The sequence below is a fragment of the Fukomys damarensis genome, unplaced genomic scaffold (genome assembly GCF_012274545.1).
Source record: "Fukomys damarensis isolate Sample0158 unplaced genomic scaffold, DMR_v1.0_HiC HiC_scaffold_24, whole genome shotgun sequence".
Classification (NCBI taxonomy): Eukaryota; Metazoa; Chordata; class Mammalia; order Rodentia; family Bathyergidae; genus Fukomys; species Fukomys damarensis.
In genome coordinates this window covers 45,448,028-45,463,961 of record NW_022900936.1, presented here as the reverse complement: position 1 = coordinate 45,463,961, position 15,934 = coordinate 45,448,028, and the positions used below count along the sequence as shown (strand labels likewise).

The 15,934-nt window shown below is 33.7% G+C and overlaps 1 protein-coding gene across 4 annotated transcripts in view; it reads left to right on the top strand.

The window, feature by feature from the left end:
- The window catches only part of Abi3bp (ABI family member 3 binding protein), a 244,480-nt gene that overhangs the window by 136,322 nt on the left and 92,224 nt on the right, over positions 1 to 15,934 (top strand). For all 4 annotated transcript variants that reach the window (XM_010639622.3, XM_033768043.1, XM_010639621.3 and 1 more), the window contains exons 14-17: positions 84 to 158; positions 8,260 to 8,334; positions 8,887 to 8,961; positions 9,780 to 9,854. In XM_010639622.3, the coding sequence (XP_010637924.1) occupies positions 84 to 158; positions 8,260 to 8,334; positions 8,887 to 8,961; positions 9,780 to 9,854 (300 nt within the window). The remainder of the gene's footprint in view (positions 1 to 83; positions 159 to 8,259; positions 8,335 to 8,886; positions 8,962 to 9,779; positions 9,855 to 15,934) is intronic.

Genomic DNA, 15,934 nt, shown 5'->3' with positions numbered 1-15,934 from the left:
TTAAACCATAACAGCAAGATACTTCTGTCCTTTTCCCCTCTTAAAACAAATATTCAGAAAATTCTTTTTTCCCCCCAATATAGTAACACAGGAAAAGTCATGGATGGCACCTACAGCTAAAACATCAGAAGATTCCAAAGTTGTAAAGCCTCAAACTGGTAATTATATTTTTTTTAAGATTGTAAGAAGAATATTAAAGTTTCTTTTTTTATTTTTATAGGTTCCTTGACTGATTATCAATATACTCTGTGGCAAATTGAAAAACCTTGATGGCTTAGCTGAGCCTTATTTTTCCATTTGTTTTTGCATTTGTTTTAAAGATGTATTTTACCTCCTTAATATATTCTTGGTAGTATGGCTAAAATAAACTATGAATTGGTTTGCTTGTTTCCTAGAGATTATTTAGTGATATGAGAGCAATAACACAATAAGAAGTACCATTTTGGTTTTGATTTAATGCTTACTATACATTTAGTGTTTGAGAGTCAATGGGAGAAGGCCACAGCCAACCTGTGGGTGCCAGGCTACCTCCTGGATGCCAGGGGCTGCTCTTATCTGGATCAACCCTTAAATATGATTATCATTGTAAATTTATTTTTCTTTGACATTTTCTGGATTTGTTTACCATGTCATATTCTGTATGAAAAAAATCAGAATGGGTGCCCTCAAAAAGATTTTTGTACTAACTTTTTATATAAAAGACTTTTTGAAAATTCTAACTTACATACTGATTATTGAAATCCCTGGGTCATTTCAATCATTTTTGGCAATAGAAGAATAGGATTTTTGAAGGTAGCAATATCTCAAGAAAACTGAGATGCATACTCATCAGATATATTCTCCCCTTCTTTCAGTGTGCTTGCCTTACTCTTTCTTCTTTCTGTTTTGCAATGTCATTATTTAGAATTGCATTTTGTATAAACGTTCCATAAAGTATGTTTAAGTAGGGTTGATTGCTTTTGATTTCCTTGGCAAATCTAATTTTCCATAAAGTATATAAAGGCAATCATTAAAGTGTGCTTTATTCCTACATACCAGAATGTAAAATTATTCATAAATTTTTATTTAAAAGGATGTTAGCCAGATTTTAGAAATACTTAAGTGCTTGTGACAGCTATTCAACAAAAGTCCATCTTTCTGATGATGCAATAAAGCTGGTTCTATTGGAAAGTGGCCAGTTCACTACAATACTAGTTTTTTTAATAGAAGTTCTAGAAAAACTCTTAATACCTTCTATCCCCCGATGAATTGTCCATATGTTGGATCATCTCCCCACTGAAATAATATATTTTATATTTGTATGACAGTTTTCTTCTGAGAGATTCAAAGAGTTATGAATACCTCATCGTATTGATCCTTTCAAAGTTATTTTTCTTTTAATGAGATAAAAAGCTTACATCTGAATAGATGAAGGGACAGAGGTTAGACTCATTCATTTCTTTTCTAATCTTCTTTGCAATAATACATTCCAAGTTAACAGTAAAACAATGCCATATATCTTGCTTTGGAATTTTGAGAACAGCTTTCACAACAGAGAGAATTAAATGTTCTTATTGGGACTTACAGGTAGATAAGAAACAAATGCTCTTTAAGAAGTCAACAAGTCCTTGAAATTTATTCTTATTATGGACTTGATTGTTTACCTGTAAGCTATAGAGAGAGGCAGAGCTATGTTAATAACTAATTATCAGAACTTCAGTTTATCCATCTATAAAATGAAATAATGTATAAATTTTTCATCAGGTTATATATTATAAATTATATAGAAATCATTTAATATAATGCATAGCACACAAGGGTGCCCCAGTAATATTTCCTTAGTAGCTCTGACTCTTTCATTGACTGCAGCTTCCTCCCATCATATTGCTCATCCATATGTACTGCTCCTTAGGAAAATCTTTTGCCTATGTTCCTTCCAAATTATCCAGAAAAACTGAATTTTTCTTCCAATTTACCAAGGCTTATTAGTAAAACTACCTCTTTCTTGAGTAAAATTATTTTTCCTTCCAGCATAAATAGATATCTGTCGAAGACTTTCCTTGACAGAGTCAGACTGGTGGATGGTCAGTCTCAGTCTTTTCATTAAAATCTACTTTGGGAACTTCTTTAGGATGTAAGCTCTAATTATTTTCAGTGTTAAATTATTTTAGTACTTTGTAAAACTTTTACTAACTTGCAATATGTACTTAAGATGCATTAATGAAAGGTTTAAAAGCTGACATGATCAGCATGGGATAATATATTAGAAAGGTTTGGCCACAGGTGATTTGTTCAGAGCAGTTGAAAAGAGGCAAACTATATTTGGACCTTACTGCCTACCCTGTGAGGTGTTGATTACCCCAGGTCTGGCCCACCCAACTAGATTACTCCCTAAAGAGGAAAATGAGTAGGAATGAGTACTGGTGTTGAAGTTTTGAGAGCAGGAAGATAGCGTTCAGGCATAACAAATGGTTTACAGATTTTCCATATTCTCTTAAAAGGTTTGTGGCATTAGCCTTTGATTTCTTACAAACATTGTTCTCTCAAATTTCGGGGCAAAACAGAAAGATATTCTGTTTTCCCATCAACAGAAGAAAGCATTATATATGTATTTAAATAGTTCTGAGAATTATGCTTGGCAGTATGTCTTTCTCTTTTAGTTACTTATAATGTTTTTATATTACTTCTTCATGTTTTTAGAATCCTATTTCTATGGCAGAGTATACACCTACAGCAACTATTTGTGTAATAGAAGAAGATGTTTGGATGCACATATAATACTTTGTGTATTATAAAATATCAAAGGACATATTAATTCCCCAAACAAGTCATTTATCTTTTCAAAGAACTTAAGCTGTCCATTTGTCAGTTTCTCTTAATTTGCTTATGGTAATGAACTTTTTGCAAATTAACTGCTAAGGATCTACCAGATACCATGCTCTAGAATAAATAAAACATTGAGTTCATGGTAAACATGACAGAGTGTCTGCCTTAAAGAGATAATTTGTTTAAGAAATTATATTGGAAAGGGAAAATATTTCATAATTATTTATATTTTGGGAATTTTAATAAAATAAAATTATAAATTCTCAATTTTCTGAAATACTTTATAAGCCATCACATGCTTCCTGGGCAACATCAGGGTATTTTCATTGTGGGATTTGAACCTAATTAGTTTTCAAAGTAAAAACATACAGCTAACAAAACATAATTAATAAATATGATTTTATTAAGTTATAGAGCAAATAGCAGTACGGCTTCTTTTATCATTTTTTTTTCTGAAAAATCTGAAAGTAAAGTCTTGTGATTTTAAATAATTTTTTGGTTTGGTTTTTTTGTTTTTTTGTTTTTTTTGTTTTTGGTACCAGGGATTGAACGCGGGTCCTTGCACTTACAAGGCAGGCCACTGAACCACTGAGCTAAATCCCCGGCCAATAATTTTTGTTTTTTAAAAGAAATTAATATTGCTTTTTATAACATTTGAATTGAACTACCCATTTTACCTGTTGCATTTGGTCCTATGATCTGTGAACTCTTGAATATTTACCAAGTATATGACTAGAAGTAGTCTTTTAGAAACCAGGCCTAACCATTTCATGAATTTTACTCTTGAATGGGTATGCATATACTGTGTTTTGTAAGGAAATCAAAAGCTGTTGATTTTTTAATAATGTTTCAGAGAGTTCCATTTCAAAACTACCCTTTCCTCTGACAACTATAATTTTTTTTTCTCTTTGAGTTTGTTGGTAGATTTTAGGTATATGGTGCAGTTACATTCATCATTGGGATCTTGTACCTTCACATGACAGGTCTTGGTTCTCATTTTTTCCCCTTCCCCTTCCTTTCTCTTCACCCCCTCCTCCCTTCCCTATTTTAAAATACTTTATTTCCATTTTTTCATTTCCTCATTTTTTTTCTTTTCCCTTATTTCCTTTCCCCTACCAGTCCCACTTCCCCTACACCTTTAGCCCTTTTCTTCCTATTTCACATTGTCAGTTATACTATTAGGATCTTATGTACCATTGTAGTTTTTCACACCAGAGAAATTATTCGGTATTTATACATGTGTGACTTATTTATTTTACTTATTTTACATACTCAATATGTATCCATTTTCCTATGAATGACTCTAATTTCTCATTCTTTATGGGTGAGTAGTATTCCATTTTATAGAAAAACCACATCGTCTTTATCCAGTCTCTAACTGATGGGCAAAGTTTTAGCTATTACAAACCGTGCCACTATAAACTTAGGTGCACATATATCACTGTGATATGATTCTTTTAATTCTTTTGGAAAGATACCCAGCAGAAGGATTGCTGGGTCAAATGGAACCTCTAATCCCTAGCTCTTTGAGGTATCTCCATATTGATTTCCATAGTGGATACACCAGTCTGCACTCTCACCAACAATGCAGAAAGGTTCCTTTCTCCTCACAACTGCGCCAACATTTGTTATTGGTTGATTTCTTGATAGCAGCCATTCTTTGTGGGGTGAGGTAGAATCTCAGTGTTGTTTTCATCTCCATCTCTCAAATGACCAGTGATGTGGAACATATTTTTATATATTTACCTGCTGTTTTTACTTCTTTGTCTGAGAGATGTCTGTTCATTTCGGATGCTCATTTTTGAATAGGGTCTTTATATTTCGGGGGGGCTGATTGTTTTGAGTTCTTTATATATTCTAAGTAAGAGTCCTTTGTCTGAGGAGCAGCTGGTAAATTTTTTTTCCCAAATTGTAAGTTGTCTTTTAATTCTGTTAATGGTTTCTTTTGCAGTGCAGAAGCTTTTTAATAAGATGAGATCCCAGTTGTTGATTCTTTCTCCTAGTTCCCCTGCTACTGAGGATTTGTTCATAAAGTCTTTTCCTTTGCCAATTTCTTCCAGAGTTCTGCCTAACTTATCTTCCAGAAAGTTTAGTGTTTCTGTTTTAATATTTAGATCTTTAATTCACTTGGATTTTAGTTTAGTGCCTGGTGAAAGATAAGGGTCTAGTTTTAATCTTTGGCAGGTTGAAATCCAGTTTTTCCAACACCATTTATTTAAAGAGGCTATCTTCACTCCACTGATGGTGGTTGGCTCCTTTGACAAGTACAACTTTGAAGTCAAAGATTGTGCTTAACTCACAAATAAGGTGAGGCAGTATGCTTCTCAAAAACTGTCCGAACAATATCAAACTGGGCGAGTGGTGTTTGTGTGTTATTAGCATTCTTTTTATATTTACCACTCAATTTTCAGGAACTATTGAAATGGAATCATTAAGGACTAAATCTGATGACAGATGTGTTATTTGACTCTTAAGTATGTTTGTAAGCAAGAGTTCCTGACAAGTGTAAGCTTCCAGATATGAACTATAACTGCTGAAGGAGGGCTTCTTTCAGAAAATAATTTGAGAGAAATTAGAAGCCTTTCTTAGACCCTCCAGAATAGAAGGGAATTATAGAAAATAAATAGAAAGACTGAATGAATATTAACTTTTGGAGAAAAACTATAGACTGTAAGAAAATTGGTTCAGTGTCACTAGATTGAAGGTAGAGTTAGGATAACAAAGAGTGTCATGGCATTTTAAAAAGCAATAGCATAAATAAAAAGTCAAGTTAATTATAATTTCTTAGCTAGTATTAGAGTGTTAAGTGCAAGTTGATAAAGTTTCCCTAATTTCTTTAGTAACAGATAGATCTGGAATTGCTAGATCCATGATGTAAATCTGACATAAATAAAGACTAATATCAGAAACTGAAGCTGTTTTGTCTTTGAAAGATCCATCATTCCTACCTGACCCTTTAAAATTGTAGCTAGGCTAACTTTACATCACTTTAACTACATTGCAATATAATATGTGCATTCATAAAATATATGCCTATTTTAACTCAAATATTCTGTTTGTAAAGACAGTAATTTTGTCACCCTCACAAATTGAAGTGTGTTTCTGCCTCATCAGTATGTTGTACATCAAGCTGTTTTCTACTTTCAGATCCTGTCAGACCATCTAATATTACCTTTCTTAAAGCTTCAACTATCGGTGGTTTCAGGTCATTAAATTGTCATCAAATTACAAGTAACCCCAAGAGTAATTCTTCCTTTGAGCTCCTTCCTTTTTATTTCTGCACAGCCAGTCTGAATGGGCAAGGAAAACAATGTCGACCTCCCAAAAGGTCCTATGTTCTCTACCTCTATTTACCACAGTGGCAGCTCATTAATTGTACTTTTAAAAAATTGTAATGCTGTTTTTGCTTCCAGGTTAAATGTTTATGTGAATATTCCTGCATTAAAATAATTCAATCAAGTTTTAATTTATCCCACTTTGTGCATTTCCCATAGAATATATACTTGATCTTTAAATGCACCTAGATTTTGGAAGAACTCACAGCTCCATGGAGGAACAGAAAGAAAACACACTCTAAATAAAATGATTCGAGGAATAACAAAAATGACAGTCTCCAAAACAGAGTCCTGGTCTTAGCCCTGCTGTTCCTGGTCCTGCTGTCTGAGTGGAAAATGCACTGAGCTTGACAATTGTAGCATGTGTATGCTGGCAAATTTCTCCGCTGCTATAAACCTCAAATTTATTATCTAGAAAATAGACATAATGTACCATAATCTCTAAAGTAAGGGAAATGCCTACCTTTCAGAGATATTAACAAAGTTAAGTATGACAACATGCTGTCACCAGCAAGATGTTGAGAGGGTAAGAGGGTAGTTTTTACCAAGCAAAAAGACTAAGCAGCAGACTTTGTGCAAATAGCCTGAGTCTGATTGCTGTTGCTTTAGAAATCTCTCCCCAAGCTGTCTTCTGACTTTATGTTTATACTCACTGAAGCACTTTGAATTAGAGCTGGCATCACTTCAGTATAAATATATAGCACTATGCTCACATTACCTTGAATGCCAGTGCCAACACTTGCTATATAAAATCCTGCAACTGAGAACAAGAAAGCCAAAAGCTAATGCCATAGTGGTGTTTGCTAAACAGTAAATAGTAGTGACAAGGCCAGCAGCCAAAAGCCCAAACATACTGATGCCTAAGTGAAACTGTCCTTTAGTCAGCATCAGAATATGCCATGAAATCTTTCAAAATTAATCAAAATTAACATCTTGTTCTTTACTTATACTTTTAAGCAACTTATGATGTTTTCTCAAGCCCTTCAACTTTTGATGAGTCTGATATATCAGAGCCTCATACAGATATATCCAGCCTTTCAATTAAGTTTCTGGATCCAGGTTTCCCAATATACCTGGTGTTTACCCCTTTTAGTTTCAGCAAAATATGCTGTTTAGAGCTTCATAGGGAGCAATAGTCATGTGTGTCAGGGAAATAAATTCTATTCATACCTCCCATTGAATAATTATTTCATTAATCAATAAATAAGCTCTGTCACATGAGGGACATGCAGACCGATTGGATTGTCACTGGGGGAAAGTAATATAATGTCCTGTCACTCTTTTGTTTATAACAATTCTTAAAAATTTTAGAGCCATAGAGGGTTTTCTATAAATCAGTGGGTATTAAACAGGGATATTTTGAAACCTTTCTCCCCAACCAGGAACATTTGGCAATGTCTACAGACACATCTGGTTGTCATAACTTGAGGAAGGTACCATTGATGTTGCCAAACCCCTGCAATGGACAAGGCAGTTTCCCCCATCAAAGAATTATTCAGTCCTAATTGTCAATCACGCTCAGATAAGAAATCTTGTTTAAGAACATCGTGTCATTATTTGTCTGTCATTGTCATTCATTTATAAACGCAGTTACAGTAAGTTTGACTTAATCCAGCATTTTCTTTTAGCAAGTGTTTCTTAAACACTTATAAACTAGATATTTATAAACTAGGAGTTTCAATGTAAGATTGATTTCTGACAAATGTAAATATGTGTCTGATTTTTATATGCATAACATTATTTCAGTGTTATTTGTATTATGATAAATAAAAGTAGATAATTTTAAACAGGAGAGGATAAGAAAAAAATTAAACGAGATGCTCATAATGGGTTAAGGTAATTAAGAAAAAGAAAGGGGGAAAAACTAGGAAAACCAGATTTTAAAAAGTTGGATGTATGAAACACTACCTTATCATAGTTTCTGTATTTAAAGTATGCATGTTTTTAAAAGTGAGCTCACCTTAAACTCCTAATGAATCACTGGTTTAAAGACATTGGTCAGCAATCCTCCAAGTGCTCTTGATGTTTTTCCTCACACAAGGCATAATTACTCATGCATTTGTGTTTTATTCCTGGGGCCTTTTACTTGTTTAATAAACGTTGCCATTTATTCCAACAGCAACAAGTGATCCTATTCTGGATTCTGTCCCACCTAAAACTTCTAGAACTCTTGAACAGCCAAGAGCAACACTGGGTAATGTTTATAACAGAAAAATGGTGCTTTGTTTTCCATCAAACAAAAATCCATAATCCATGTGACTGATTTTCTTGATTGACCATTTCATTCCATCACATCTAATCATTTATATGTTTTCTGTTTCTGAGTATACATATGTATGAATTTAATGCAGGCCTCTTTTATATTCCATTGTGTGCATGAGTTTGTGTATGCACGTGTTCCTCTCTCATTGAACTGTAATAGATGGCATTTTCTTCTCCCTAAACTTGTGAGAAGCTTTTATAACTGCATGAACATCTTCATCATTCACACCATCTCATCTCATGTATATGTGGTCTTTATTACTTCACTGCCATGTGTCTAGTCTGCCTGGAGTTGGCTACTGAACAACAACCATAGCTTTTTATCCACTTTAATTCATCTACCAGCTTTCAAGGCAACATTTTTTTCACCCTTAATCATGTACTTGTAGAATATGCATTGTATCATCTAAAAGCATGTTAAAATTCTTAAAGTATCTCATTTTACCTGGTATTATCTGGTGAGATGGAGTCTTTGTGCTTTCAGCTCCAAGTGAAACACCATTTATTCCTCAAAAAGTGGAAACTTTTACCAGTCCTGCAATGAAACCTACAACATCTGGTAACTAATGACATTTGTATAGTTTTGTGCTTTAAAGAACAGGTAAAGTGACAAAAACAGTTAGTCAAGTTGTCTTTTTCAGAGTATTTTTAGTATTAAACATTTCCCCTCTAACTCTACCATGGAATTCTTCAAAGAACTAAGCTACCTAGTATACTTAGCCATAAGATAATCATTAAAGAATTTCTATAATCTTGATGTCTATGTTTCATGAAGTCTATATATCTTGAAGAATAATTCCTTTCTATATTTCTTTCAACTTTGTCAACCGTAAAATAGCAGAATTATAATTTATATTTATTCTGAACCCCTTTGGTTTAGGTATGACTTGATCAGTTTTTCACCCAGAGTAGTCTAAATTTCACCAAATAATCTCAGCAATCCTGAGCATGATAACAAATGATTTATAAAAGAGAGGTAACACAATCCATATTGTATAGCAGAAAATTATTTGAAGAATAGAGTTCATTAAATTCTGAACTTTCCAAAATATCTGTTTGTGTTGTGCCTCTGCTACTTAATGTTATCCTTTTGAGTTCTTCACTGCAACTTGTGCGAAATACTTCAAGGGTGCTCATATTTTAGTAAGTTTGGTTGAACAATGTCTCTTCAAGTCTCATATAGAAACTGAATTTCTTTTGACTCAGTCAACAGTTATTTTTTTTTTACTATGTATAAAGCACAATGTTTGAAATTATGGGGGGAAAAGAAAAAGAAAATAGTTTTTGCTCTCAAGAAGTTTGTAAGTTTACAGGCACAGTCTGATTGGCTCCTGAAAATGTCATCTATCAAAGTTATACTAAATCTTCTTCTTTCAGCTCCCCAGCAAACTACGTCTGTCCCCTCTCCACCTAAACGGCGCCTCAGACCCAAAATTCCAAGAACCACACTTGGTAAATACATGTCTCTTTAATTTTTATTTTATTTTATTTTTTGGTACCGGGGATTGAACTCGGGTCCTTGCTCTTGCAAGGCAGGCCACCGAATCGCTGAGCTAAATCCCCAGCCCATCTCTTTAATTTTTTTAGGATATTTATTTCCAGATAGATCATGTGCATCTTATTGTAAAAAATAAGGTACATGATTCTATAGAATGTTTTGAAAAAATTAAGTAATAATTAGGTAATACAAAATAAAATCAAATGTCAATAAGATTTTACTGAAAATCATCTTATATTTTTACATATAAATTGGTCAATAAGTTTAGAAGCAAGTCTTGCTACCAGAGAATTTTAGAGTGAGATATATAACGTTGCTTTTTTGGTGTGCATCTAAGTTTAAGTGTTTGATACACTGATGGTTCTTATTTTTTGAAGCCTACTATGTTTTCAGTTTTATGCTAGGGAAATGGCTAAGATGGGGAGGATCTGACTCCAGCTTTCATGTTATTTGTAATCTTTAGAAGATGAGACATAACAATATGACTACAACATAATACTGTAAAACTTTAGAATCTATAATATTGTGTAGACCCTCCAAGAAAGAAAGAGTTGACAATACAGGCCTGAAAATATACATAGGATTTGTATGGAGGAAAAGGAGAGGACAACAACATAAGTCAGTGATTTGGTAGCTCACATAGTGTATCAATGAGGAGGTAATATTCTTTATTGTCAAATAATATACTCAGAATCATGCTTGACAAACTGGGTTTGGCTTATTCCATTTATATTTGTAATTTAAATGCAATTTTATATGACCTGTGCTGTTATGTTAACTTAAAATTATTTTCCAAAATTTTTGCTCAGATTATGATGGGCAAGACTTTCAAAGGGTTGTTCTATTCTTTGTTGGGGAATGTTTTTATTATCCCTAAAATAACAGTTTTTTCTTTCATCAGAAAAGAACCATAAGTCCTGGGACAATTATATCTAAACTTTCTAAAAGTCCTGAGCATACATAACTAATGCTGCATGATAATGATTTCTCCTTGTAGGGTGTTATTTCGTCTTACCATGGAAAATTTAGCATCCCAGCTTTTTCATAATGTCTCAGTACTGATTCTAAGTGGCTCATATGGATAGTTCTGAGTCTCATAATACACCAATTCCATCTCATTAATGGATCAGGGCACAGTATTCAGATATAGTTCTATGCCAGCATTTGGACCACTGATGCTTCCTTGTCTTCTACCCAATCATTCTATTTAAACCTGGGTCATTGTCAGTATCTCCACTTTTTAAGTAAGGTCCTCAAGTTCAACTTTAGACTTTATTTGGAAAAATGACTTTTCATTTTGGTGTTAATGAGATATTTTTGAGGTTTAAACCATAGCATTATATCCATCTTGAATATTAATTTTAAAAGACATTTCCCTACCTGATGCTTGAAGGCTTAGATGTAGCTGAGAAATATGGAGTAAGAGTGCAAAATAACTAAAGTGGCTTTTTAAAATTGTGGATTAAAATTTCTGTATTTACTTTGAGTAGTTACTGTGACTATTTAGATTTGTTAGGGTTATTTAACCCTATTAGGTTAAATATACTCTTGAAATGTTTTCTTCAGACCAGATGAAAACTTATCAGTGTATTTTCTTTAAATGTTTCTCTATGAATGGAACAGATGATATTCTTTTAATGAATACTTAACATAGTTTAGTTTTAGGTTTTCCTCCAAATACTGATTGACTATTTTGTTCCCCACACCCTTCTCTTTCTAACTGTCAGTAGAACATAGTTTAAACATAGTTTATTTCTTTGAAATCTAAAATCCCTTTAACCCCAGAAATGACATACACTGCACGTAGTAGTTACCTTGAATTTTTTTTCTTATATTCTAAAAGAAGAGTTGAAAAAGTATGTTTTGCAAGTCTTTGGAGCAAGAACTTCTCATTTGTATGCTAGTATTTGATAGATTTTCTCGTGGAAAGTACAGAAAAGCACTGAAATGATCTCATCGTAACTAGCCCCTTTGATATTATCACAGCATTGCTGTGAGCTGTGTGGTGAATCATTAGGTTCATGACCATCACAGAGAAAGCACAGAAATGCAGCAATGTGAGTGATTGAGGACCCCCTTGTCTAAAACTAAAATAGTTTCCACTACCAAAATTGACTGGAATTCTGATGGCACTGAATAGCAGCCTTTTAGCCAAAATGGGGAGAAGTACTTTTGTCCTGTAAGATTTCTGTCTTGTTGTGGGGGAGCTTCTCAGTTAGCAAACTGCAAGACCAAAAAATGCTCCAAACTTCCTAATTGGGGCTGATTTCTGAACAGCGGCTTGTTTACCTATCAGGAGACTTTAATGGTGTTTTGCTGAACGAAAGAGGGCTCTTTTGCCAAAAAGAATTTCTTCCTGTATTTAACTAAAAACTGAAACTTTTCTACATAAGGATTGTAGAAAATATTGAATGACCAAATCTCCCCCCTCCTTTTTTATGACTCCAGGACTTAACACAGTGGTCTTAGATGTTCACTGGTTTTGTCACAACTCATTGTGATTTGTCATCTAAATGTTAAACCCTTAGCTCTGGGAAGAATATATTTTTCATTATAATGCTTAATGGATTCTGAACTTGCCTTTCCATTAAGTGCATGTTGGGCCGGGGATTTAGCTCAGTAGTTTGGTGGCCTGCCTTGCAAGTGCAAGGACCCAAGTTCAATCCCCAGTACAAAAAGAAAAAAAAAATCCATTAAGAGCATGTTTACAAAATGGGATTATTAAAGAAAATAATTTTTCTGCTTAATTAGGCATGATTTAGTTTTGCATTAAAGTGGGTAAAGAAGAAAAATATAAATACTCAGAAAGATAATTTTCATAATTCCTTTTAAAAGGGCAACCTGATGGGCAAGTATAGATAGGGTCAGACTGCAGAAAATTAGGAATTGGGCAAAAGGAGACCACAGTAAGGTCTCCAAGTCAGAGCAATGAAGTGAAAACTCCCATTTACAGAGTGTACTTGAACAAAAAAGCATAATTCATAAAACCCAATGTCCTAGTAGTTTAAATCAAAGAATTCTGATAGCTGTATATGAAAAGAATTTGATATACCCTATTTAAAAATCATTTTAGGGGCCGGTTATTTAGCTTAGTGGTGCCACTGCCTGCCTCACAAGCGCAAGGACCCGAGTTCAATCCCTGGTACCAAAAAAAAAAAAAATCATTTTGGAAGGCTTTTCAATAAAGTAATAAATATTATTTTTATATATTTAGGCTGAATTTTGAATAGAGGACTATACTGAGTATTTTCAAGAAAGAGATTGTATGTTTGATTTACCAATTTTAAATGACAGTTTTTCTAATAGAATTATTTCTGTTAATACAAAATAAAATTAGGAAACATAAAAATTCTCTAAATGCTGTTTATAGTTCATACTATATATGCATAGTATTATTAATTTCAGTGGTTTCTAAGATTTCTGAAAGGAAATTCATTCACTAATACAAATAAGGGTGGGAGAATATGTTCTTAATCACTCTAAGATATTTGAATACAGAAACTTCTTGACTTTTCCTTTTAAAATGGAAATATTTATTTGGAAGCCAGTGTGTTTATGTTCCTCTGATTTCTAAATGTTCTAATCTAAGAATACTTTGCCCTTTTCTCTAACAGAGAGCATAATCACTTCAGACTCCATACCTGAATGTACCACTCAAGGTGACCTTGAGTGGTCCAAGGCAACACAGTCCTACTGGATCTCTGTAAACCATTGCTTGGGTTGTAGCCTCTTAAATGTTATTTTGCTTTATTTTAGGTCAGACTCCTTTTGTAGCTCCGTGGAAGGTTTCTGGCCAACAACCACCAAAAGCTTTTTGATTTGAAAAATGCACTGCCTTTCCCAGTCCTCTCCTCACACTTATTTTTCCATTTCACATTCCATTCCAGTTGCTTTTCTTTAGGCTTTCTTGATGGTTAATTCAGAGCATGAAAAACTCACATTGGTTTGGGCATGTTTTATAAATAAAGCCCTGTACATTTTCCAGAAAACACAGCCACCCATTGTGCCCTAAATTAACTACTTCATACTACAAGAAGTGCTGCCTTCATAGATTAATCTTTGAGGTGGTAATGACATTGGGTTCTTCACATTTTTAATGGACTAAAAATAAAGAGTTTCCCAATTTCAGCTGCATGTTTTACATAGTTCTCTTACCTGGTGGATGGGATTGCAAATTGATTTCACACTAGCCACACATCAAAGAGTAGGTTGCATTTGTTTTATGCTGAAGTAGTGGCTTAATCATTATAGATGACTCAGCTTTGTTATGCATAATTTTATAACTTTATTCCTAATATGTTGAGACTATGTATTGAAACAAGTATTGTTATGATATCTACTTATTCTTTGAAGTTCCAGAAACTTGATCAGAAACTTAAAAGATGCTACAAGTACCAACTTTTGCTTACTTTTCCCACTTTTAGATGGGATTTTTATAAAAATGAAAAATTCAAAGTTTTAAAAGAATATTTGTTTGCTATTTTCAGATGTGAATGCTTTCTTGATATTTATTTCATGCACTGATGTTTATCCCCCCTTTTCCTATAGAATAAGAGACATCCACACTCTCATTCATTTTTCTTCTCCCTCCGTCATATACATAAATACTCACACACAGAGTCTACTTTAATCTGATATATCACTATACTTTGCCATCCTCTTATTATCTATTTCTGGATAAGTTCTTAAGAAATCACAATTATGTGTACACAGAACTGTATTCTGCTTACACTTGATCTTAGCCAAAAGGCCATGAAGCGACAGAACTGTATTCTGTTTAAACTGCGGCCTTTTAGCCTTGTTCTTTCATATCTTACTCTTGTTATGAAGTCGCTATGTCAAAACTATTGTTGCTATAGTTTCTCTTTAAATCTATACTTGTGTCTTACAAACATGCTACTTTACCTACTCCAGAAATATCAGAGATAACTCCTGATAAAAATACTATCTGAAATGTGTAAGTCATAGAATGATTTAAGTTCTTTTAAGAAGGTCAGTAAATGGCATAGTAATTTCTTTCTGTAAGAAAAATGGAAAAAAATTAATTTTTTGCTATTTCAAAAGGAAAATTCTTTCTGAATTTTCTACTTGAAAGACAATAATTCATTTTATTCTGTAGCATAATAACAAAACAATTGGGATAAACCCATTCTTTTCAAAAATCAAATATCTATTAAAAGCAAACCACATTTTATTCCACATAAAGTATAATTTACTTACTAGTTCAAATGAAAACTGGAGAGTTTATCTATCTGAATATTTGAATAATATTTTTATTCAACTTATTCAACATTTCCTAACATCTGAGATGGCTTTTGGGCACTTATCGTTTTACTAACCAAAATGAATTAAATTTTATATATAAATCTACTTGTTAATCAGCAGTAGATATACAACATGGAGTAAAACAGAAATACTTATGGCCCCTTTGTTGATAAATTTAATTCCTTTCAGGGTGTGCGTGGCATGTGTGCATGTGCGTGTGTCTGAAAGAATGTCAGGTCCAGCTGGTGGGAGATTGTTCAAAACTAACACAGTGTAGCCATTGGAGCAAAAGCCTGGTTGTGGTGCTGCTTCTTCTACTTCTTTGGGTGACTGGCTCCCCTGTAAGAAGCAAAATGACAGGTGATGGGAAATTCAAAACACCCTCAGAGAGACGCCCTTTAAATTAGCATTTTTTTTTTCAGGCACTACATAGAGCTATTAGAACATTGGGTAGCGAGGGCCATAACTAAAGATCAAGGACAAAAATGAGAAGTCTCAATTCTTTTATTGTGTTTCATGGAAAGGATGTGGCATGAGTGAGTGTCACTGTATAAGCCAGAAGAATGTGATCATTCACCAAGGAGGGAACACTCTTTGTGGTAAAGAAGAGCTAATTTTGCCGGGCATGGTGGAGCACACCTATAATCCCCGAACTCAGGAAGCTGAGGCAGGAGGGTTGCTGTGAGTTTGAGACCAGCCTGGGCTACATAGTGAGTTCCAGGTCAGTCTCAACTACATAGTGAGACCCTGACTCAAAAAAAAAAAAAAA